The sequence below is a fragment of the Uloborus diversus genome, chromosome 3 (genome assembly GCF_026930045.1).
Source record: "Uloborus diversus isolate 005 chromosome 3, Udiv.v.3.1, whole genome shotgun sequence".
Taxonomy (NCBI): domain Eukaryota; kingdom Metazoa; phylum Arthropoda; class Arachnida; order Araneae; family Uloboridae; genus Uloborus; species Uloborus diversus.
Window position 1 is genome coordinate 88615007 of NC_072733.1, and position 26371 is coordinate 88641377.

Consider the following 26371-nt stretch of genomic DNA (forward strand, 5'->3'; position numbering starts at 1 on the left):
TTATCATCTGTTCCGATTGAGAAAGGTTAAGAAAACGCCTACAGGTCTTCTGGGAATTCTCTGATGGGGTCTTTTTTGTTGTGGTCACACACTGTTTTCACTTCTGGGCTGTTGAATGTTTTAGGTTGACGGAAAGTTCCTGATTTAAATTTTAGTTTATTTTAATTCTGTAGAACTTGAGATACACATATTTTTTAATGCCGCATCTCTTTTAAACGTTTCACGTTTTATTTACAATACAATCATTCTCAAGCAAAAGATAATTTCTGTCTTCTTTACCTCTGGTTTTAAACCTTTTTCGGATTATCCGCGGTACCTGAGCCACTCAATTCAGTTGATAATCGGGAGTGTACAGTAGTAATAGCCCTTTTTGAGTACTACGGCAAACCATTGAATTTGAAAAACGAGATTCGCGATTTTTCACCTTCGTTTGTTACCGAGTTTAGCATAGTGCCGATCATATTATCAAGTTTCGTTTTTTTTTTTTTTTTGGATTACACAAAACACACACATTACTTTCGTTTAGTACATTCAAAAACTTAGAACCAACGGGTGAGGAGTTGAAGTCGGACTGATTTTGAGGTAAAGAAGTCGGAGTCAGGAGCCGAAGGTTTAAAAATTCAGCAGTCGGAGTCGATCATTTTCCCTTAAAATCCCCTGCCAGTTCTTGTGGAATCAGAGTCGAAAGCTCTAAAATTCCCGAAGTCGGAGTCTGTCATTTTTCTTGCTTAGAACTGCTGGTGTGACTATTCATTTCAATAATTTAAATCTCGCTCACTACATTTTAACTTTTATTTTCTATTTCAAACATGCTTCGGCGGCCCACACATTTTCCTCCAAATAGCTGTGATTTGTACGATGATATTTGTAAAAATCTAGGAATGAAATATGTGTGCAGCTCCTATGAAACTATCATGATTATTTATCTGATTAGCCCGGTTGCCCGTCAGCTCCATCCACCACCAGCTAGGCCTAATCGATGTAGACCTTTTATTACCATACAAATTAATTAAAAATCGTAAAAATTTGCACCTTTTCTAATTTTTTTAGCGCAAAATTTTTACCCGTTCCCAGTTTCTATTTGTTATCAAATAAAATACTTGTAATGGGTTTTAGCAAACTAGGCTCTTCAAAATATTTTCAATTTTTTGTCTTGATTCTGCTTTGCGCTAGCAAAACTTAGTAGTTGTAATCGTCTTCCCTTTTCCATGCTTTCCCAAGTTATCCCGGAAAAATAATATAATGAAAGAAAATATAAATAAATTTAATTTTATACGTGTTCTGACTCGCGAGGTTCATCTTAATATAAAGCTAGGCATCGGGCTCAAGTTTCTTTTGAATTTTTTAACTTAATATTAGTTGCTCTTTTTTTTTTGTTTACTTAAGATGTGGGTTTCTCTGCTCCCCAATAAATATTTTGAGCTAGTGGATGAGCACTGCTATAACCTTGAGCCATGGGAATTTCCCTCCGCAAATTTGTGTGTTTATAAGGTTTGATTACGGAAGGGGGGGGGGAGGGACCCTCAGTATCTTAATCGGTCACTAACCCCATCACTCTAACGTTACCAAACATGACCTACAATTGCGTTTTCGATTCTTTAATTTTAAAACTTTTTCGGGGGTGCACCTCGACTCTCACTCCCTATAAAATACCATTACAGATCGACTAAAAGTTCGTTTATTGGACTTCAATTTCTTAAAATTCTTTGGGGGTGAGCACCCAAATCCTTCTCTCCATGAAATTACCGAAGATCATCTAAAATTGCGTTTTCAGAGCTACAATTTCGAAAAATTTCCGGGGGGGGAACCCCCGGACCCCCCCTAATTTCTACAAGCACAACTAAATTCCTGTTGTTAAGTTTCTTTCTCTGCATAAAATTCTGTTGGGCACACATTTATAATGATTTTACATCATAGTCAGACTTTTCGTCAATATCTAATTCTCATACCAGTTCTAGTTTATTGATCTCGCATGACCCTGCTCACAAAAGCCTAGTTTCATGTTTTTCATTTAAAATTTGATTTTTTTCCCTACATATTTCATTTTATCTATTTTAAATTTTTTATTTTTTGCTTTTAATTTTTATAGGGAATTCGTGTCCTTAGAAGCAAAAAATGATTAGTTTCTTTATCACTTGAATTGGAGGGGGGCAGAGCCTGATTACCGCAGGGGCATGTGGGGCACAGGCCCTTCCTCTTAGATTTCAGGGGGGCCCAAAATAACCTTAATTTATCATGTTAATTAAAAATAAATAATGATTTCACTCAGAATCTAGAGTACAATGATATCATTGATAGTTTTGCAAATGCCAAAACAAGGAAAAAATCTATTTGTTGTTAAAAATTCGCCTTAAAAGTGTGATCTCTTTGCAAATCAGAAAACCACTCCAAATTTAGTCTGTATTTACTATTAAAAGTTATATGATAGATCATTTTGGTATTTACGGTTTATTGCAAAGTTTAACCACATTTATATATTTATCGTATACTACTACATATCTTCTACTTTTTAAATGTATATATTACATTGTGATATGAGGTACCACCAAATTTATTACGGTTGTGTAAAAATGCAAGTAACGAAATAAATATTTTATTGCTTCAACATATAAAAAAAAAGCTGGAATGGGGGGGGGGGCACAAAATGAATTTCCTGAAATAGAAATGTGCCCCATGTCCAATGTCAGGATGATCAGGCTCCTGGGGGGGGGGGGAATCTTGCAAAGGTAAAATTTGGCTATGCCCCCCTGTCGGGCAAGTTTGCCACCCTGTCGGGGATTTCCTAGCGCCACCACTGTTATGGATAGTTGTTACAACAATTAGCTATCTACAACCTTTGCTATGAAATGTTTTGCAACACATCTTTAATATGTAGTAAAAAAAAAACAAAAAAAAAAAACCCCGGTGCCCATTAACTTTTTCCACAACAAGCCGCGAGTCTAGTATTTACACTTTTTTTTGAGAAAAAAAAACAAAAAATAAGAAGAAAAGATGGGGGGAGGGAAGGGGGGTGGGGGGATTCTCCGGTCCGAAAGTTTTTTTTAGCAGATTTTTCAGGTTCTGCGAGTTAATTTCTTTTTTTTTCATATTAAAAAAATAAATAAATAAAGAAGAGAAAAAAAAAAACTGACCGGTCATGGAGTTCTGTTAAAAAGATGTTGCCGGCCCGCGGGTCAAAAAAGGTTGAAAGAAAAATCAATTTGGTGCTTAGGTATTATAGTAGTTAGTCACTGGCGTAATCAGAATTACAATCTGGGGAACTGGGGCGTAGCCTACGGCTCCTGCTTTTGAAATGCTCCCAAGTGGCTACGATTTTGATTTAGCCAATGGCGCACATGGCATCCCCGCAACCCCGCGGTGCGGTGGGGTATAAGGGAGTACGTTCAGAAAAATAAGCTCTATGGTGAAATTTTTAAAAAATCTTGCGGGGGGGGGGGGGGAGAGCATCAAGGTCTATCTACGCCTCTCTCCCCATATTTTAGTCGGATCCTGCATATGATTTTGATTTCAGTTACAGTTGAGGTAAACCTAACCTGACAGCGTCGTGATGTTGTCATTAGGATCTGCTCAGCCTTCAAAATGCTGCCAGGTTAGGTTTGCCCCATCGACAGTTACATTTTGTAAACAGACTCTTCTTCAATTGTAAATTTGTTGTAGACGTCGGTTCCGAATGACAATATAACATATACGAAGCATTCAAGTTTATCGTTTAACAAAAATAAAATTGCTGTTGAATTTTTTACCGGCTTGAACTTATTAATACAGAACATGATAAATTATAAATGTTTCAGTCTGAATTTCATTGCTAGAAAACTTTGGTTTTAAGTTGGTTGGAGCCAAGGAAACACTAGCACACCCAAGTAAATGGGTTTGACTCAAGCCATACGTAATGAAAGTTAATGCCCCAGCTTTTGGCTACCATATTAAAATTTATGCAGCAAAACTATAAACCGTTAGTTTGTAAAAAAATAAAATAACATTACTTGTCATAGTATATAATCATGTAGCAAATACTAAGCTTCGCAGTTTTAATAAGCAATCTAATTGTCCATAGATTATAAAGAACTTCATGTTAAAGTTTGTGGTAAGGGAAAGTTATTTCAACTTCCATCAATTTTTGTTTCTTTTTTAAAATCTTATTTTCTTAAGTTTTAAATTAAATTGATTTAATTGCGCAGTTTTAAAAGTTGAACAGCAAATTTCAATAACTAAACTAGTTGACTAGAATTTACAAAAAATATAACGTCTGTCTGAACATAAGTAAATATTTCGAAATTTCGTAGTAAAATGCTTAGAGGTCCTTTTGAAGCTAGGAGAATTTCAAAATGGTTTTCAGAACAAACCTAAGAAAAGAGAAAGCCAAATGAATACATTCCAGCTGTCATCCTCAACCTACCCCTTGCACCTTAGGGACAGCGTCCCCTCCCACTCTTTAGAAACTATCGCACACTGGATCCCCATAATGGATTGATTGATCAAGCAGAAGCTCCTTTGTAAAACGAAAGAAGTAGCAACCCAGGAGGTCCCGGAACCAAATGCATTGCTGGGAAGTGAACATTTCTCTTCAAAATGTTTACGCATAAAATGACCTTTTTTGGTGAAGAAGTTCCCACAGTAAAGAGGTTAAGAGAGATGTCAGGGTTTGGTTGGCTCCAAGTAATTTTTTGACCTTGAAGATTTAAAAACCAAATTCCATTCTATATGTATAAACGTTAGAAGAAGAATGGTAATTTGCTTTCTTTAGAATTGTTACGGAGATGTTTTCCGCATATTAAATACGCAGTATTTGAAGTTTATCATTTATTTATTTATTTTTCAGAATTGCACTTACGTTGGTGTTAATTGTGTAGTAAAAAAATTGGCATTGCTGCTAAGTTTTAAGATTTTTTTTATCAATACTAATAAAGAAAGTAAAAAAAATAATAAAAGTAAATATATAAATGAAATTAAAAAGATAGCGCTGGAAATTCCTGAAATTTCGGAGTTTCATGTAAATTTCCGCATTGCCCATGTAATACGAGTAGATCCTGGGATAGGGGGTCCTTGATCCTTACGTTATTGCGGACTGCTAATAATCATTAAAAATTTGTACTTTGGTTCCCCACTACCTAGTTCCTTTCTCTTGATCGGAAGTTATAGGATACAGCAGGTATCGCCTTAGATATGGATTTAAAAATTTTTAGCTGGCTGTATGTTTTATTTTTTTCTTCAGGAAATTTATTTGAGACTAGTAGTTTTGGGACTTAATAGGGATGCTAAAAGCCTCAGGAAATTCCCCCCTATACTACCTCAATTGCACTGAAAGTAACTCTATACCCGCCAGATTAAATATCAGTTAAGCATATTATGATTAATATCAGTTAAGTTCATTTGAACCTTATTGAGCAATCACGATTGCTTATTGTTCTCATTTGACCGTTTTTGGTGTCCGTGCCTTTTTCAACTTGGACCAGACGCTTCTGTAGCGCCACCGCCCACCGTCCTCTGCTGGCGGCGCGGCGCGACAGCTCCGGTTTTGAGCTATCTGCTTTTCCTGATCGGAGGCGTCCATGTCCTACACACACGCACATTCACACACATACACACACACACGATTTCACACAGGTCTACGCACACACACAACTATGCACACGTAACCGCCCAGGAGGAGAGGCAGGATTGGGGGGGACAGGAGCCGTTTCTAGAAACAATAACTCCAATGAGTAGGGTCCTGTCTCAGTTCGTGATTGCGAAAAACATAATTTGAACTCAAAATTTCAGAATTCAAATTAATTTTTTTTTATTTCCTTTATTTTCTTTTGTGAGGAAAAAAAATATTTTTTTAGAGCGGGGCCCCTGCTGGCGCGGGGCCCCATTGGGATCTTTTGCTCAAATCGGCTTAAGGCCGGCTCTGTTAATTCACTGACTACAGTAATTTCTGGAAGGAACACTGCGGCGTCTGCATGTTTAAAAGTTAAGTATTCGTAAGTGACTTTTATGCCATTGCAGCATTTATGATCGACCTTTCTTTTTTATCGCCCCGACTTCAGTCCTACTGTTTTAACGAAACAATAAAGAAACAGATACTGGCCCATTCTGATGCAATTATATATTATTTACCCCTCAATTAGAAGCTTTAATTAAAGTAAACAGCCGACTGTTCAAAAAGTGCGTGAAAAGCCGAATTTCCTATTTGCCAAGTTTTTATATAGTTGATTACAAGTGAAATAGAGCTCTATTTAAACAGAAAGGCAATGAAAAACCATTAAAGGAACGTAAGGAAGCAAAAAATGAAAAACCTGTACACTGTACATATTTTATTCATAGTACAAAATAAAAGGCACAGATAACAGAAATTCGCAAAAAACGGATTACTTCAAAAATAATCATGGAAACAAACTTTTTTTTATACATAAATATGATTATTGTTCATTCTAAATCATAAACATGATTATAAAATTTATAAAATTTCATTTTCCTTCGTTGCAAAGAGTGTATTTGCAAAAAAAAAAAAAAAAAAACACGGCAAAACCTAGATGTGCAAAATGTTCCCGATTTTTTAGAGAAAAACCGGAAATCAATTTAAATGCGAGATTCCGTTTTTATTTCTATGCATTTTCAAAAGTTGGGGGATAGAGCCACAAGCAAATATGTACTGTTTTTTTCCTTCTTTTTTAATGGGTATTTTCTACTCTGATAAATCATCAATATCGAGGAGTTTGCTCATAATTTTTATGTGCTGCATTTATGGCAATGCGGCATTTCGGAACATATAATTTTTTTTTGACCGACTCTTTTCGGGGGTGTGGCAGTTATACCGGTGCGGCATATTTGCTGTAATCTATTGTACTCAGGGCGCCTGATCAAAGGGGGGGGGGGGGGGTTAGAAGAGATATATGCTGGCATTTGATACCAGGTATACTCCCCCTCACTCTGAATTCTGTGAACAATTTCCGAATGAATACTGTTGTCGTATGATGAGGATCGAACGAAACTACATGTCTTCGCTTTTATGCACAGAGAAACATTAGTAACTGATCTTTGGCATTGATAAAAGTGTTATGTTTACCATGCATGTATTTTTCCCTTTTTTTTTTCAGTGACAAATTTTGGAACAAGGAAGAGGCAAAAAATCATCAAACCAATATTGCTTGATTCAAATTAAAACTGGCCCGTCATTCTGATTTTCCCCCGGGGGTGGCTAGCAAAGAATGTATACTGAATGCAAATTTTATCTGAAAACAAGAAAAACCGCACAAACTTGTATAGTTAAGCATTAATTTGCCAAAAGCCAGTGAAGGGAGAAATTGACCCCATTGACCCCCCATAAATGAAGTGTCTGAAACAAAAATGTATGTTGAATGTTAAAAGTGCACAACATAATACAAACCCTATAGTGTACTTATTTCGTTATTTATTTAGTTTAATTATTTTAATATAAATTTCATGTCCCATATTTAAGAACAAATTTATTTTAGTTCTGCATTTTCAGTCTTTTTCCATTTTTTTTTCCAAATTCAAACACCTGCCTCAGTTTATGCAAGAATGCATGTCAGCTGCTGATTATTTTTAACTAAAACTAATTTAATATTTGCTTTGCTTTTTGTATCATAGTTTATGACAACAGGAGCTGAAAGCGTTATTATTTTCAAATGATAAATGGATGCTCTAGAAGGAATGTTTTTGACAAAACAAATTTTTGACAAAAATGGTTTTATTGCACCAACATATGATTTTTTTTTTCTTTTTGCGATTGCTATATTGCATTTTATTCTTTCACACTTAAAAATTTTATTACTGTATTGTTGAAAAATGTTTCTTTGTTCATATTGGATTTTATTTTGATATATCTTTGTTTCCACCAGTTAATTTTTCATACTGATGATTGTCAGCTTGTTTCTTTCATTTTGTTTTTTTTCGATTCGGCCTTTCATTAAATCCCTTTAATACTTCAAAAGTACTGTAAGTTTATTTTTGGGACAGTTTTAAATCAAAAATACTGTTAGGCTTGCCAGACGTCCTGGTTTTTAATCAAAACCCTAGCGTTCCGGACAGTTTGCTTCACGTCCCGGAAAACGATAAATTTGATTATAAATGACCAAAAAATTCCAAAATTAGTTAACTCTGAATGATTATTTCGAGTAATCCTTTTACCATTTGTATCATTGACTTGTAAAATTAATACCGGATTAGCTTGTGAGGATTTTTGCAACAAGATTAAGACCAAAAAAGACTCTAAAAAAAATCCTATAAAATAAAAAATGTATCTCAATATTGTTACATTTTTTATTCCTAATTCAAAGTATTTTTTTAGCTGAAATAAATTGTAAATATTTACATCTCAGAAGTGAAAAGTTCAAATTTTAGCTGCTTATGTCATTTTTTATCACCCTTGTTTTGGTTCATAATTAGTAACTATTTGTTCAAAGCATTGAGAATATACTACCCTATAAAACGCTTTTTAAATCAGCCGGGGGTGTTTACCTCTTTGAATACTAGCGACGCGGGGGAGGAGGGGGGCAGTCCAGTGTCCTGGTTGAACATTTCAAAAATCTGGCAAGCCTACTGTTGGTTTATTTTACATTAGAAATAAAATTTACTCTAAATTTGTATCCTCTTGACGTGTGTGTAGTCCCATCTCTTACTTTTTATTCCTACTTTTTTAAGTGATTTTTTTCCTACTTTTTCAATTTTTGATTCTTTATTTCCTACTTTTCCCCTCCAAAAAACCACGAAGGGGTCTGGGAAAATCTATGTCCTTGTTTTTTGACAAAAATCTCACAACTTCAACTATGGCTGAAAATAAACAAGGAGGCTCCCTTGTATCATGAAAAATAAAATTTGATGTCATTACTGCAACGTGTTAGTGAGGAATAGCATTTTAAGTTTAGGTCACGGAGGTGGGGCATTTTTTGTGTGACATGACTACTGTATTCAGGGGTCTGGCCAGAGGATATTTGGGTCCGTTAACGGACCCTTCACAAAAATCCGATCAACCAAAACGGACCTTTCACAAAATTCCGATCAAACAAAACGGACCTTTCACAAAATTCCGATCAAACAAAACGGACCCTTCACAAAATTCTGACAAACAAGATCGGATCTGTCACAAATTGTTTATTGAAAGAGCAAATTTGAAAGCAAAATAATGCATATTTCTGTGTATAAACCGATCATTTTTGGAACCTTTTTTTAAGTCAAGTTAGAGGGATCAGCTTATACAAGATCGGCTAATTTCGAAAAAAAGAAAGAAAAAATCGGCACTCTTGCGATGCTCCTGCAAGCGATAAATAATTGCTACTGTCAAATAAATATAATGGTTGTTTGTTTTATCACAGCTAATTAGCAGCGGTGTTGTTGTAATCTTTTCTGAAAGGCATTGGTAAGCACTCCCCCCCCCCCCCCGCTCATGATTTAATAAACAATAATAATATATATCTGCGAAATTGAACTTAGAACTGCAAAGGGATAGTAAGGGTGAGGAAAAAATATGATCGCTTCAGATAGGGTTACCAACTTCAAAACTATCACCACTTAGCGTCTGGCGTTGAACCTTTATAATAACTTGATTAGAAAATATTCTCATCATTTTGTCGGCTAGTCAATATTTGCGTTTTTACGGTGCGGTGCGATGTTTGTTATTTTGGGAGGAAAATTATATGGATTTTGATTTTTCGATGCTAACAAGGATGATTAACTTTAAATAAACTCTTTTAATTACCGTTTTTTCTTTAGATGTCTACATTTTGAAAAATGCAATCTTTTAACATCCGATATGAGAATCATATTTTGTTCTTTTTTCAAGCTAACTTCGCTTTATTAGGATTCAAATAAATGAAAAGTCTCTTTATTTCTGTTAGAACTCTCATTTCAAGTTTTTAAAGCAAAATTCCATTTTTCTGTTATGAGTCAAAACTTAAAATGCTGAATAGATGGTTTATTTTATTTTATTATTATTTTTTTTTTTTTTGGGGGGGGGGGGGGGGTCAACTGTGTCCACAGATATTAATGATATGTTATCATAAGGACTCTTAAAATGCAATTTTAAAATAATTTTATCAAAAATATTTCTTTTACAAGCCGTTTTTATACTTTTGATGCCTTCACTTTGAGAATTGCGATCTCTTTGAATCCGCTATGGGAATCCGATTTTTCGAATTTTTGATGATTATTACGCTTTGTTAAGAGGTAAACAATTGAAATATCTCTTTATTTTTGTTAAAATCACGGAATTTATAAGTTTTAAATGAAATTCTGTGCTTTTTAAGAGTGTCTTGGGTCAAAAAGTTGAATGCTGAACCCTATTCTGAATTTTGTTTAATTTATTTATATTTTTGTTACAATTATTTTAAATATTGTACAGAAATATATCTAGTATACAAATTCAACATAATGCAGAATGGTAGATAAATATTGATACTTGAAAGAGCGATGCCCCCCCCCCCCGCCAAATATCAGAAAAAAAATCCAGAATGATTTTCTCGCCATAGAAGAGGAAAACACTCAACTTTAAGTTTAATTGATGCAGTTTGTGCCATCTCTAAATTCTAAAATTTCGTTTTAACAAATTTTTTTTTTTTTTTGGCGAAATTTTTTGATTTTTCACAAATTTAATTCTTTTTTCACAAAAATATTTGATTTTTCACAAAAAACGGACCCTGTGAAAAATCCTGGACAGACCCCCTGGTATTTTAGAAAAAGCGTTACTATTTAACATAAATTACTGTTATGAAGCTCAAAACCAATGATCAATGAGAGACATCAATTATAACAGTATGGTACCTACATTAAATACATTACTGCATTATAATAGCAAGTAGATATTGTGAACTTAATTATAATTTTTTAAAATGATGAAGATGATAGTTTATGCAGTGTGAGAACACCCCCTCTTTCTGGCCTTTTTAAGTCACAATGAAAGAGCAGCTTCAATTTTCATGATATTTGTATTTTGCTCGGACACTACTATGAGAGCTTCATTAAAACTAAGCTCTGAACGTTTTTGGATTTGGTTTTTCTTGAATTTTAATTGGTACGTATCAGAGATTCACTCATACCTAATTGTTGTGCAACCTTCGAAACACTTTTTAATTGTTCAAGCATATTGAGAATATTGACCTTTTCTTTAATGGTCAGAAACTTCCTTTTTTTCTTTTCCCTACTTTAGACAAAAAAGCGCGTTTGGGAGCCCTTCTATTTTATCAACGTTCATATGAGGCAGTGAGAAGCAAAGGGATGCAAGTGGCAAAATTAAAATTTTTTAGTTAACTAGTACAAATGGTAGGTGAACCTCTCCACTGTCTTGGGGCAAGATATAGTACTTTTAGCCCTGGTAAGTGCTGTGTTATACAGCATGATTTAGAAATTTTTTTCAATGAAAGCCTACCTAGGACCTTATCTTAAAATGTATTTTACTCAAAACTTGAAAATGTCCGCTTGCATCCCTTTGCTTTTCACTGCCTCCTACGTAAAATGAAAAAAAAAAAAGTTAAGAATCAGAGCTGTTATTTGTATAAGCTGAAGCAAAGTGTTTGTTTAGACTAATACAGTGTGTGACCTTCTGCTTTCAGAAATGCTAAAGAGATGAAAGTCCATTCATAAAACCAATATTTAGTGTCAACGAAGCCTATTCTAACGCTCCGCCGCTCCTTTCAAAAAAATTTCATGTTGCAGGCGAGCAATTTGTGTCGACAATAAAAAAAATCATTACTCAATGAAAAACTCATGTTATAGCCATTTGGTGTAAGTCAGATCGCGTTTGTAGCGGGATCCGACAGTATTGTGAACCTTAATACCTTAGTTTATATGGTACTTACAAGGCCGATTATGATCAGAAACCTCACTCAGAAGAAAAGTTCAGGTTGCCCTACTAACCCATTGATCAAAAGTATACTTGCAACTGTTGGTGAGATGCAGTTTTACCATTACTGGTACATGCGAAAGTTTATTTGTTTAGCATTTGACGAGATAAAAGAACAGAATGAGATATAATCAATGTGTTCAAAACAGGTCACCTCTTTCACTTTAAGAAATATATTTGCTCTTAAGCTTTTTTTTCTTTGAAAATTGGTTTTATAGTTAGAGGTTGCCCTCCCAAAAAGCAATGGCACCGTTCCAAAGCCCCAAGAGCGAGATTGCCCCCCCCCTTAAAAAGATCTTCAATGACCCAGTCTGCACCGTGATCCACCTAACTGGGCACTCTTCTTATAGTCGCCCAAGATTATCTTTAGCAACACATAGTGACATTTTAGTCACTAAAGCATATCCTCCAAAGATCAAATATTGATGTGAAAAATTGTTGAGTAATTCTAAAAGGTAAGTAAGGTTTAGTGAGACAGCAAAAATGGTTCTAGCAAAAATTATTTCGAAGGGTGGTTCAAGCTTTTTGTCTCCGATGCCCAGATGTTTTGCAATGACAATAAGTTTCAAAGCACTCACAGAAAGATCAGTTCTCGTAAATGTTTCTGCATTATATAAAGATGAAATCACACATGTGGTGACAGTTCTCAATCTTTGTCATTTTGAAGGTTCTTACAGCCTCCAAAAGAAATGAGAACCCCCCTCCCAAGCACCAATGGTAATGGCCCAGGATGGTATTATTCGGTATACATTGGAATTGTGGGCTCTGATGATGAGAATAAGGATTTTAAATTTAACCTGAATATTTATGTTTGCTGAGAAAAGTAGATCTGAAAAAAGAAAGAACGGGAAAAGAGTGAAGAATTTTAAAACATGAATTTTTTCTGATTTTTTTTTTCTCTCAGAGTGGGGGGGGGGGGCAGAAGTGCGTGACCTGTAGCATTTGCTACTTCTGCTCTATGACTAATCTGGCCCTGAGCACAGCAGCCAGGGTTGTATTTGTCCAGGAGCATCCTCGCTCCCTCCCCCCTCTCCCAACATTTTAAAGAGGATCTAAATTTTCAAAAGGTTTCCGGAGGAGAGTCTTTAAACCCCATCCTGTCACCCAGCAATATCAGATGCATTAGAGGTAGTCCAAATGCAAATTTATTTTCAGGTGACTGACCTTTTAAGTCTCACTTCCACATCATAAGAGAGTGTCGGAAATTTCGTTTTTGGGACCTTAAGTTCTAAAATTTTTCTCTGCACTGACCCTGATTTCAGCCCTCCTCTCAGCTCATTGAAAACCGTCTAAGATTTTGTTTTTTGGACCTCAATTTTGAAATTTTTTCCTAAGAGCTCAACCCGATATCAGCCCTTCTTCAGTATTATTAAAATAATCCAAAACAGTTTTGTTACGAATTCAATTTTGAAACATCTACAGAAGAGAGTTGCCGAACCCTATCCCTTCTCTTGATGTCATCAGGGCTTCCGATTGCATGTTTAAGTCTTCAATATCAAAACCATTTTGGAGAAGAATGGCTAAACCCCATCCATTTCCCGAATGTCAAAAAAGATGTGCAACAATTTTTTGGTCTTCAATTTCGAAACGTTTCCTCGCTAGAGTCACCAATCACCCCTACATCAAAAAAAGAGAAAAGATCGTTTGATATTGCGTTTTCGAACCTCAATTTCCAAAAAATTCTAGGAGAGCAGTTCCGACTCCCATTGTTAAAAAACATCATTAGTAAATATTGTTGAAAATTTTGTTTAAGATTGATTTTGACGGGGGGGAGGGGGGTTGAGAGTCTCTGAAAGCATTCCTTTCTCTAACATCATCAAAGAAAACGTACAATTCCATTTTCTATTCCAAAATTTAAATTTTAGAGCCTGCTAAAATTTAAATCTTTGAATGGAAAATCTGAACTCTAAAATGGAAACCCTGTCTTTCCTTTCCATGGGATGTTGATCTTGTTGGAATGTGCTTAAGTGACATTAATGTAAAAATTTTCTATGTAAGTTTTGTTGCAGGAGTTTTCATTAATTTTAACAAACCTATGTTTAAAATAAAATTAAATTTAAATGAAGAGATAAAATTATGTTTTTAGCTTTATTTTGGAATAAATGTAGCTTCCTTAGTTGTAATGTTGCAGAACGGGGAAACTTTTTACAAAAATAACTAAAATAAGAAACGTTTTTTCATCATCAATATAACTTATTTTTCAATAATAAAAAAGATTTTTTTTTTGCTTTCTAATAATAAAATGTTTTTAATTTACTATTTAATTAGTACAACTTGAGGACTTTGTATTTTCCAGGGATAATGTTTTACTTCATTCAAAAAAAAATAAATAAATAAATAAATAAATAAACAGACTATGACTCCGGGACCAGATGATATTTATCCAAAAATTTTTGTTGAGTGTGCAGAGGAATTAGAAGATGTAACTATAAATATTTTCAATGCTTCTTATAACACGGGGACAGTGCCAGAGGATTGGAAGCTGGCTAACATTACACCGCTGTTCAAGAAAAGGTCTAAAAGGAGCGCGGAAAATTATAGACCTGTGAGTCTAACTTCAGTGGTTTGCAAAATTTTTGAAACATTGACAAAAATTAAGATAGTAAATTTTTTAGAGACTAATAATTTATTGACTAGTTTTCAGTATGGTTTCAGGAAAGGTAAATCTTGTGCAATTAATTTATTACATTTCAATAACAAAGTAACCATGGCTTTAAACAATAAGAAGCCTGTAGATGTTGTTTATATTGATTTTCAAAGAGCTTTCGATAAGGTACCACATGTTGCTCTACTTAGCAAACTAGCTGATATAGGAATAGGAGGGAAAATTTTTTATTTGAGTAAAAAACTGGCTGATCGGAAGGAAACAAAGGGTAGTTGTAAGGGGAAATTATTCTAAATGGAGTGAGGTTTTAAGCGGGGTTCCTCAGGGATCAGTGTTAGAGCCTGTTTTGTTCATAGTTTCTATTAATGATGTTCATAAAAATATTTCTGGGAGCATGAATTGTTTTGCTGATGATGTCAAAGTTATGGAGATTGTAGAAAATGAAGAAGAAGCAAATCAGCTGCAAGAGGATTTAGATCATATTATGGAATGGGCTGATAATTGGGGTATGGCTGTTACTGTTCGGAAATGTCAAGTGCTACATTTAGGGCATGGAAACAAGTGTACAAGCTATTATTTGCAAGGTTCAGTCATTAGTCAGGCAGAAAAAGTTACTGATCTGGACGTTTAAATAAGTCAGGATTTAAAGTTTAGTCAACAGTAAAGTTTAGTCATTCAGTTGTTTAAATTTATTAAAATGAAAGATGTTACAGGGCTAAAGTTTAGCAGGACAAGGGGTCATTGTTTTAAGGTATTTAAATCTCAAGCTAACATTGATATCAGGAAAAATTATTATTTTAGCAGGGTGGAAACTTGGAACAGCTTACCGGAAGAGGTGGTAATGAACAAGGGAGTAGATAGTTTTAAAAGGGTCATTGTTCTTCACTGGAGTTTGTAAATTGACTAGGACCAGCCTAGCTGGGCCCAGAGCTTGTTGCTGGTCGTCACTTTTGTATTTGTATTTATTTGTATTTATACAAAACAATTTCCTTTTTTAATCCCTTTTTAATGAATTTCGCCCAGGAACTACATGGCTTCAAGAAATTGTATATTCTATCATGAAGGGTATTGAAAAGTCTGAAACTAGCATTGAAGATCGATTTCCATATTTAGAGTTTATATACCCAGGTTTATCATCAATTGAAAAAATTACTGAACAGAGGTTTTTGAAAACTCACTTGCCATATTCCTTGTTACCAGAAAGTGTACATCAGAAGAAGCCTCGGGTAAATATGTGCACTGAGTTTATTTTTATTTTATTAATTTATGCAATTTTATCAGAAAATTCAAAAAATATTCCTGTGCTTTTAGTTTATTTAATCAATTTACTTTTTGAGTTTAACTTAAACTCAATTTAAAGTACATTAAATTTTAATTTATTTTGTATAATTTAATTTTTAAATTTCGGTTTATAGCTTTTATATACAGTAAACTCATGATTGTCTGTGGAATAGGGTGGCTTGGTAGCCGCGGATGTGAATTCGCAGATAATCTGCGAACTAGGTAAAAATGATGCTAGTGTAAGCAATAGCTTAAAAATACTAATAACACTTGCACACATTTAAAGTACAGCATTTAATAAGTGTACGTAAAAATGCATATAAAAGCTAAAAAAGGATTGTTCATTATTGTACAGATTACACACATATGCAAGCAAATCATGCAACTAGATTACCTGCAACAGATAAAACAAGGTTGTGGCAAAAACACACTTGGGAGGTGCGTACATTTTGTTCAAGACTGATCCACTCACCCGTTTATGCATACAAGTAGTGTAGATCTAAAAATCAGTAAATAGTGCAGATCTAACCATCAGTAAATAGTGCAGATCTAAAAACCAGTAAATAGTGCAGTTCTAAAGTAATAAGTAGTGCAGATTTAAAACTCAGGTTTCAACTAGTCAGATTTCGGCGACTGTGCAAAGTTATGTCATTGGAAAAGAGGGAAAAAAAGAAATAGGAATATCTAAAAAAAAAAGATGTTTTGCACTTCTTAAGATAAAATGTGTGTTTTTAACTACATTCAATTTATTATTGCCTTTAAAAAAATAAATAAAAATAAGTGTGAAAGGCTGCTTCACGGTTAAGCACTCACAGATAACTGAGTTTACTGTAGGCTAGTTCATAATAATACATTTCTATCTGGTAGTATAAAGCTCAGAATAAAAAAAACCTATCTATGTATAGTTAAAGGAATTTTTTAATTCATGTCTTGAAGATGCAACTGTTCTTGGGTTTTTTAACGTAGTTGCCATTTAAATTCAGGACCTTTTCATTATATTTTACTGCATGGTATTTTGACTCTTGCATATAACATTGTGACCAGATCGGCTAGTGGGGCATTCCTGATTGGACCGACTGCCAACTGGGCCACCAGCATTTTTTTTTTTTATTAAACTTGAAAAACATTTGAATTCACACCTAACATTTTTAGTGTCCTAATAGTAACATTTAAAAAAAAAAACATGTAATTTGTTTACTTTCTGTGAAAAAAAGTTTGGAAACAGGTTTACTTTTTTTCAATCCTAAGCAGGGAGCAAAGTAAATAGCTGAAGTCCACTCATGCAATTCCTTTCCTCTCTTATCAACTTTCTCTCCAAGAGCTCTAAGTTTTTACAGCTCTTGGGGCCATGGCTCCCACTTTGAGGAAACGGGAGGGGGCCAGAGAAATTGGGGTCTGACACGCCCTGATAAAGGGCCCAGTACTAAAAATACTTATATTTGTACATCTATTTACAAAAATTAAAGGGGTCTACACCATTAGACAAAATGGCCCCAGCCCTGCCGTAAATTAGTGGGCTATGCTTTGGGATGTTGATTCGCCTCAGAGCAACAATAAGATATCTTAGTGTTATTTCTAGGATTAAATATCTTACTGTTGATCTGAGGCAATGACGGTATACACAGGGAAGGGGGGGGGAGAGAGAGATAAGGGACATCTGTTGGCCCGGTTCCGAGCCTGAAGGGAGCCTGAGATTTTTTTTAATGAGGGGTGAAATGTATGTAGGGACGTAGGGGGTAAACAAGATGGAGGGGTGACCCGTAAAAGTCATTTGTGACTGGCTCCAAAATTTCTGTACATGCCCCTTGTATTCACTGTTTATGTCAGATTCAACTAAATGCTGTCAGTAGGCAAGAGATTTCATTGATGTATTGTAAATTGTCGCTATATGAGTATTTACATCTCGGAATTGCATACGGGAATGCAAATCTGGAGTAGGATAAACTGAATGTGAAACAGAACAAAATTTCAACTTAGAAGGGAGAGTTCCTGAATATAGGCGGGCTTAGGACTGAGTTCAAGGGGGGGGGGGGGCAAGGTTATTTTTGAGCAGCATTAGATGTAATCAGGGCCAGATTTAGACTAAATGGGGTCCAGAAGTATTTGAAGTATAAGGTCCCTTTGTAGTTCTAAACTCACCAACGTTAGTCTTAAGTCTACAATTGAGGGCTTTGATGCAAGAACCAGTTACATCCAAACTTTTTCCTTTTTTTCAATTCAGTTTTGCGTGTGGAGAATACAGATGTTCTGATTGGTGCAACAACGAGACACTAATATAAGATCAGACCTCTGCTTTGTAGCAAATATTGTGGGAAAGATATTGCTCTTTCTGTCGGACACATGATGTTATTTGTTGGTCTTACCAAAAATGAGTGAGTCTGGACTTACCTGGTTCTTGCATCAAGGCCCTCATTTGTATTTTTCAGATTTAAATTTCGAAAAATTGCCCCACAAAGTTTGCGAACCTTCCCCATTCCCTTAATGTCACTAAAGATAGCTTAAAATTTCACTTATAGAAATTTCCTTGGGAGAGCTGCGTAACCCTTTTTTCTGCACTATAGCCTAAAAGATTTCAGTTCCAGAAAAAAATGCCCAGAGGGATCTAATGTTTCCCTCAGACCAAAAAAGGGGGCAGTCTGCTTTCAAACAAAAAGGTGCTTTTTAAGAGAAGTTTTGTCAAATAAAAAAGGTGCTTCTTTTACTTTTTGGTACACTAGGTACATACAAAGTTCAAGTGTTTTCGGTAGTAATTATTTTTTTTAATATTAAAAATCTTTTTGATGTTTAGTTTTAAAGTTAATGCAAAAAACATTCAGATATATTCTAATCCAATTCTCATGAATAAGTGTTTCAAGGACAGGCTTGTGTGAATTTTTATCTCTTGGAAACAAATTTGCTTTTGTGAAGTTTTGTTTAAATTTTTAAGAGGCGAGGAGAGTTGATTAAGTTAAGAGTGGAAGTTAATTTAAAAGCGGAAAGGGACGGCTTCTTCGTAAAAAATCTTGGAGGAAATACTCGGGGAAAATTGTTTCCTCTCCTTTTAATGTTTCCAAACATATTATAAGATTATGTTTTTAAAATTTCAATGTCGAGAAGTTCCAAAAGAGAGTTTCCATATTCCCTGTAAGAACTAAATGTAGTTTAAAATTTGGTCGAGTATGCTTCAGTCTTTAAAATGCTTTCAAATGAGATTGTTGATCCTCCTATTGTCTCAAATGTGACCAAAGATAGTTTTGCGTTTTTAATAGTTCAAAGTCTAAACGTTTTTGTAGAGATCTCTTGATGCTTCCCTGTTCCATTAATTTTACCAAGGGTAGCCTAAAATTGCATTTCTAAAAATTCCCATTTCGGAGAATTACCGGGAAGAGCCTTGACATTTTGTTATAAACAAAAATAGACTAAAATGGACTTCATTAAAAAAAAAAAGTTAAGAAAACAAAATTGTGTGTGGGGGACCCCTTCTTTTTCCTCTTCTCTCGTTACCAAAAATTCTAAAATTGCGGTTTTTGACATCAACTTTGAAAATATCACTTGGAAGGGAAGTGGAACCCCTTCTCCCGATTCTTTTCTCCTTAGACCTACATAAATCAACCAATTTCGAAAACTTTCCGGTGGGATTTACCTGATGCTTTCCTTTCCTCGTATCCTTCCTTTGTTGTCAGTATAGAAGCCTAAAGATGTGCCTTTTCAGACTTATAACCATTAGTATCCTTCTTTCAAGCCACATAAAAAAAAATCAGTGTTAGCTTTATTTTACATTTCACATTTTTCTTTTTTTAGAACCTAAAACTTGATTTATAAACTTAAAGGTAAATAGGAACTAGCGGTAGTTTAATGTGTTTGCTCGACTCGGAAGAATCAAGATCCGGTACTGTTTAATTTAACTCTTTCAAATCACAGAGGTGGGCCGCAATATTCTTTTGCCGACTGGGCCAAAGGCAGCTAGTCCGCCCCTGCCCCTGTGCATAAAGCTCAGGCAACTGTAGGGTCAACCAACCTGTCATTGCATTTAAGCCTTTTGCAATTTACAATTGAGGCAGTGTGTGTGTGGGGGGGGGGAGGGATGTAAGTGGAAAAATTAAAAATTTGGAGATAACCAGCACCCAGGGTAGGTGAACCTCTCTTCTGTCTTGGGGCAAGAGATGGTACTAGTAGCCCTGTTAGTTGCTGCTATACAGCATGATTTAAAAAAACTTTCAATGAAAGCCTACCTAGGATATTATCTTTAAAAGTGTTTTACTCAAAACTTGAAAATGTCCACTTACATCCCTTTGCTTCTCACTTCCTCAATTTATGATGAATGTCTGCTGACAGAAATTTTTCCCAAAAGTCTCATTTACAAGCCTTATAGTTGACAAGATTTTCAATAGCAGCATATGTAGTCACATGTTAGGACACATGAACCATGATACTAATTACTTTGTGTGAACCGGATAATGATCAGTGATTGTTAACTCATGGGACCAAACAAGTATTTCATGTGAAGCGATATTTCACGTTAAGCAATTTCGTGCTAAGACTACACCAGTAAAAGCACTGCCATATGATATTTTTACTCGGATATCTGGAAGCTCACCGAATCTCCTATTGATTGATATAACATCTGCACTCCACCTATTATTGCAGAGCCGTGCCACATCAGAATTTACTTCATGAAAATACCTGGTTTTATCTTTTGTGGTCACAAAAAAAGACACCAATTTCAAAATTTTCTAAAAAAGAGAGAGATTTCAATTTATTTTTGGAAGAATTTCAACAGTTGACTAGACGGAAGTCATTTTGAAGATACTTCTAGTAGCAGAGCCGAATTTAGCAGACTTAAAATCTGCCGACCCTTCTCCCCTCCGTTTGAAATTTCTATCTACTTACCTTGAATGTCTCTTCTAAAGCTTCCTTAAAAATGATTTCAAAATTCAAGCTAATGAAAAACAAAGTCTAATTACATTGAGCAGCAAAAAAAACTCTCAAAATGCTTCTGATACCATTCTTGCTGATTCCTATGTAAAATAAACTCCTGAATCCAAATATGACCCCCGTTTTCACCCATCTCTCTCCATTTTGGAGATAGTGCCCCCTCCCTCCCATTTTTTTTTCAGTTGTTGACAGTTTTATAGCCATTGTTTTATTTGGAGCGGAAGAGAGCATTATAGTAACTGTGAATATTCTTTTGAGAGACTAGAGAAGAGATAATAGTTCAAAAGTATGAACATTTGTAGCAAGGAGGGACCCTCAGGATGGTACTCCCCCCTAAAATATTTTAAAAAATCATCAGGCAATCTTTTTTTTCCCTGTTTTTTTCTTTCAAATTTTTTCTGTTACTTTTCGGTATAAAACCAAGGTATTGCCCTCACTTCTATGAGCCTCAAAATGCTCACATTGCAAAAAAAATCTTGGATGCACTGCATATTGCATACAAATGGCATCGCAGATCTTCAGTCACTCACAAACCTTCCCGAATTTTCTATATTTATTGAAGTTTCATTTACAGATGTAATAAAGATTTCAAATAAAATTAAATATGCCTGTAATTTAGCATTAATATGTATTCTGGGGATTCACCGCCTCCATTGTTTATCCCTTCTTGATGTAGTGATAAAATTTAATGATAAGAAAGTCATCTCACCATAAAAAATCTAAATACTCTGTGATATTTTGTTTTCAAGAATAGTAAAAAAAAGTGGTTAATTTAAAATTTTGTCGCCCTAAACAACTTCCTACTCTGCTTATTTGGAAGTTGGGCCCTGTCTAGTAGTCTGCTATTTCTGTCTCTGGTTTATGCTTTGGAAATTTCTCTCTCAAAGTTTTATAAACTTTTATTATTTGATTTTTTAAGCTTTGAAATTCAGTATAAAGTTTATTTTTAGCATTTATGTTGTAAACCTTAGTTATTAATAATTATTTTGATGAAATTAAATTGATTTTATTGTTTGAAAAATTAATATATATAAAATTTAGTTTCAAAATTTTGTAGTATTACTTAAAGTTTTGTATTTTTAGTCTTAAATTACTTATTCACAAATAAACATCTTTAAAAACTGAGAGTATTCATAGTTACTACTATTTTCATAAAGGATTTACATATTCATCTCTGAAGATTTTTTTTAAACTGATTTCTCTTGGTGGGTGGAGAATTAAAACTGAAATGAGGATACAACTCTCAGTAAAAGGATTTAACTTAGAAAATTTTTAACCATTAAATCTGTGTCTAGATATCCCATTAATTCCATTCCTGCTGTTTTTTCATCATATTTGCTGAAATTTTAATGATCTGCATCTGAAACGGATACATTGATCTATTTCATTAATGCATGTCAATGTGGTAAATTTATTTCTTGTCAAATTATTTTTAATTAGGTAATGCATTTAGTTTGAAGTACTGACAAATGTTTGGAAATTTTTTGCTAGATAATTTACATGATGAGAAATCCAAAAGATGTGGCTGTTTCCTATTATCATTTTGTTAGAATGATGACTATGACAGATTATGTTGGTGATTTTTCCAATTTCTTTCAAGATTTTTTGAATGATGAAGGTAAGAACTTTTTGTTTAATTTTTCTTTGTTTTTTAGCGCTCAGGGTGCCTAGATTAGCCACCTATGGCCGCTCAACCTGCTTAGATCAGGTTGGTAGACAACTCGAGTGCCCAAAATATGGGAGTACACTGCCTTCTCCATGTACTTGCGGCCTGAGGCAGCTTCAGTTAGTGAATGCATTTTAATTGATGTTTTTGGAGCATAAATTACAATCCTTTGAATGAAAAAATGAAAAAGCGTTGCACCAAAAACACACTTTACTTAACTGGCTTTCACTAGAAGTGAGCATTATTGGCTAGCATCAAAATTTACTTAAGCCACTTTTACTCAAAAGATTCATTTTCCTCTTGTCAGTTTAGTTTGAAGCAGAGAAAAAAAATGATCGACAATCTGTTAGTAGCTGAATGTGAGATTTTGGATGAATAAAGGAGGGAAAAAAATGAAGCTTTTAGTTAATATCTGTGCTAATTACAAGTGTACAATGATGCAATTTGGCCAAGCATGATCCCCAAAATATTGCAAATCTATCGATACTTGGTTTTATTGTGCATTCTTAAAGTTTGAATGACATAGATAGATAGATAAATACAGTCAGATTTTAATATAATAGATCAGTGGTTCCCTAACTTTTTGAGCCCATGGCCCCTCTACAGGTTGACTGACACTAATCGTCCTCCCCCGTTTCTTCCTTGAAAAAACCTTAAGTTGGCACTAGTGAACATCGATATTATTGAAAATATAAATGTTAAATTTTAATTTTAAATGAAGTGTACACAATATATAAAGCAATCTTATCCAGTCACTCTTAATCTTAATACTAATAATAATAACAAAAAGAAGAATAAATAAATAAAGGAAAGAACCTTTTTACATATATTTCTTGCTTTCTTCTACACAACAAACTGAAATTGATAGCCACTTGTAGGGAAATACTTAACTAAGATCATTGACATACTTTTCAAAAACAGAAGTACAGTTTTATGTAATAATTTTCTTTTTTAAATTGAAATCCGGGATAGTTAAAAACACTGACATTTTAAGTTAAAAAACCCCAGGAAATTTGAAATTTCATGAACTTGGTGATTAGTGTTGAAATATTTCCTTAAGGTTCAACCGGGGTATGAGGAGGAAGCTCGTGAACTTCAGTTTGTTTTTTTTTACTTGTGATTCATAGTCAGAACTCGGGACAGTCAGTTTGGTGTACATTTTCAATTTTCATATTTGTTGGCTTTTTTATTATTATTTTATCTTTTAAATACTCAGTGCCCCCTATTGTCCTTCAAAAATTTATTGCCTCCTTGAGGGACGAAATTGCCCTTCAGGGGCAATCACCCTCGGGTTGGGAATCACTGTAGTTGATGAGTACTTGTAAAAGGTACATGACTACTCTGCAAAGTATATAAATTTCTTTAAAATGCATTAATAACTTTTTTTTTCTTCCAGGGAACTTAAAAATTTTCTTTTTTATGAGCACCTAAATTTTTATTGCAAGTTGTTTTAAAATAATGTTTAATGCTAGACAAGAATGAATAGAAAATAATGTGAGAGTAGGCGAGAACTAAAAATAATAGTAAAGCTTTTGTGCATAACACAGACAAATGTCAAATGTAAATCAACCCCTATTAGGGTACATGGGCTAAAAATGATTAAATTGTATCACTTTTAGTTTTTATAACTCAGTTTAAAACTAACGTGTTTCCTCTTTTTCTGTTTTGAAAACTGGTTGTTGTACATCAGGATGAACCTCTTACATAAGAGTACAGTAAATAAATTGTATTGTAGAATTCGCTGTACAGAATTGAATTTGTATTAAATGTAAAGTCATGTGAAGAAATTCATGTACATAACTGCAACATCTGAATGGTAACTCATTTGAAGTTAAATAAGTTACCTACAAATCAGAGAAAAACTGTTAAATAATTTACCTATAAACCTTATAAATATCACATGAGTAAAAATTTTATTTGAGTTCCATGCCACTGCTTTCTGTTAGGTTTGCACAGGATCTGGCTTTGAAATATTGCATCTGAGAGCTTTTTATTCTGCTTTGATTGTACAGATCAATCAAACCTTCTGCATTTTGTGAAGACTAAAGATTTAAATATAAAGCCTTGCTTCTAAGACTTCAATATTATGTATTGTAACTTTAATCTTATTGGCAATTGTTAAGAGTCATAAAATTCCATTTCTTAATCATTTCCAGGTTGTTCGGTTTTTTCTCGTTAATTAACAAATGACGTATTCAGTGTTTTGCAAAGCAGGAGGTGATTTAATTCATTGCCTGTGAAAAAAAATCTACGGTTGTGAAACTAACAAATGTAGATGTGTCAGTTAGAGTGATTGTCTATCAATCGTTTAAAGCCCGTGATAAATGTTTACTAAAAATTTCAGCAGGCATGTACAGTGTATTGAATATCTTTTTTCATAAGATTCAATTTCAATTGTTAAACAAATCGTTTCACAGAGCTTCAAAATATCAAGTACCAGTAGCCTATAGAAGGAGACCAAAACTGAACAGCATACTCCAAATGAGGTCTTCCCAAACTTCTATATACGGGCAGAAAAACTTCTTTAGATTTGAGGAGATAACAGTCTCACCAAACTCAAACCACTGATGATGGCTGCAGCAAAGCAAGCCGAAACGTCTGGAATTTCTACTCCAATTAGACCACAGCCAATAAGCCAGGAAATGTTATCTCCTCATATTGACGCCGGCCGTGAAAGCCTTAAACAGTTCTTTAGATTTGTTTGAAATAGATTTATTGATAAACCCAAGCATCTTATTGACTTTGTTACTAGCTATGCTGTACTGTGTTGACTAAACTTGAAATCCTGACTTTTTTTGACGCCTAGATCTGTAACTTTTTCTGCCTGACTAATGACTGAACCTTGCAAATAATAACTTGTACACTTATTTCCATGCCCTAAATGTAGCACTTGACATTTCCCAACATTAACATCCATACCCCATTTACCAGCCCACTCTATAACATGATCTAGATCCTCTTGCAGCTGATTTGCTTGTTTTTCATTTTCTACAGTCCCCATAACTTTGACATCATCAGCAAAACAATTCATGTTCCCAGTAATATTTTTATGAAGATCGTTTATAAAAATAATGAACAAAACAGGCCCTAACACTGATCTCTGAGGAACCCCGCTTAAAACCTCACTCCATTTAGAATAATTTCTCCTTACAACTACCCTTTGTTTTCTTCCGGTCAGCCAGTTTTTTTTCCTAAGGAAAATTTTTCCTCCTATTCTTATGTCAGCTAATTTGCGAAGTAGAGCAACATGCAGTACCTTATTGAAAGCTTTTTGAAAATCAATGTAAACAACATCTACAGGCTTCTTATTGTCTAAAGCCATGGTAACTTTGTCATAGAAATATAATAAATTAGTTGCACAAGATTTACCTTTCCTGAAACCATACTGAAAACTAGTCAATAGATTATTAGTCTCTAAAAAATTTACTATCTTAATTTTTATCAATGTTTCAAAAATTTTGCAAACCACCGAAGTTAAACTCACAGGTCTATAATTTTCCACACTCCCTTTAGACCCTTTCTTGAAGAGTTGTGTAATGTGAGCCAGCTTCCAATCCTCTGGCACTCTCTCCAAGTTATAAGAAGCATTGAAAATATTTACAATTGCATCTGCTAATTCATAGCACATTCAACTAAAATTTTTGGATAAATATCATCTGGTCCCAGGGCCTTATTCTCTTTAATTTTTTTCAAATGAAGTAAAACATCATCCCTGGAAAATACAAAGTCCTCATTCTGTACTATAGCTTGCGTCTTGCTGGTGTCAACTGTTGAGATACAGTTGTCGTTAAAAACACTCGAAAAAAGTTATTAAGAACATTAGCAATATCCTATCGCCCTGAATTAAAATTCCATGCTCATCAACCAGCAGCCCAATATGACTATTTAGAACATTTCCCGAATTAGCGTACGCAAAAAACCTCTTAGGATTCCAGTCTGCGTTATCTGCCAGTCTTTGCTCCAACTCTGTTTTCTGTATCTGTACCAAATACTTAAATTTACGCCTTGCCTTAAAATATTGGAGCCTATCTGCACAGTGACCAGTTTCTTTAAACCTATGAAATGC

The 26371-nt window shown here is 34.3% G+C and overlaps 1 protein-coding gene across 1 annotated transcript in view; it reads left to right on the plus strand.

Moving 5' to 3' along the window:
- Window positions 1–12559: 12559 nt before the first annotated feature.
- The window catches only part of LOC129218837 (sulfotransferase 1E1-like), a 52823-nt gene continuing 39011 nt past the window's right edge, over window positions 12560–26371 (plus strand). Inside the window, exons 1-3 of the mRNA XM_054853159.1 lie at window positions 12560–12572; window positions 15468–15670; window positions 22131–22257. Of these exons, the coding sequence (XP_054709134.1) occupies window positions 12560–12572; window positions 15468–15670; window positions 22131–22257 (343 nt within the window). The remainder of the gene's footprint in view (window positions 12573–15467; window positions 15671–22130; window positions 22258–26371) is intronic.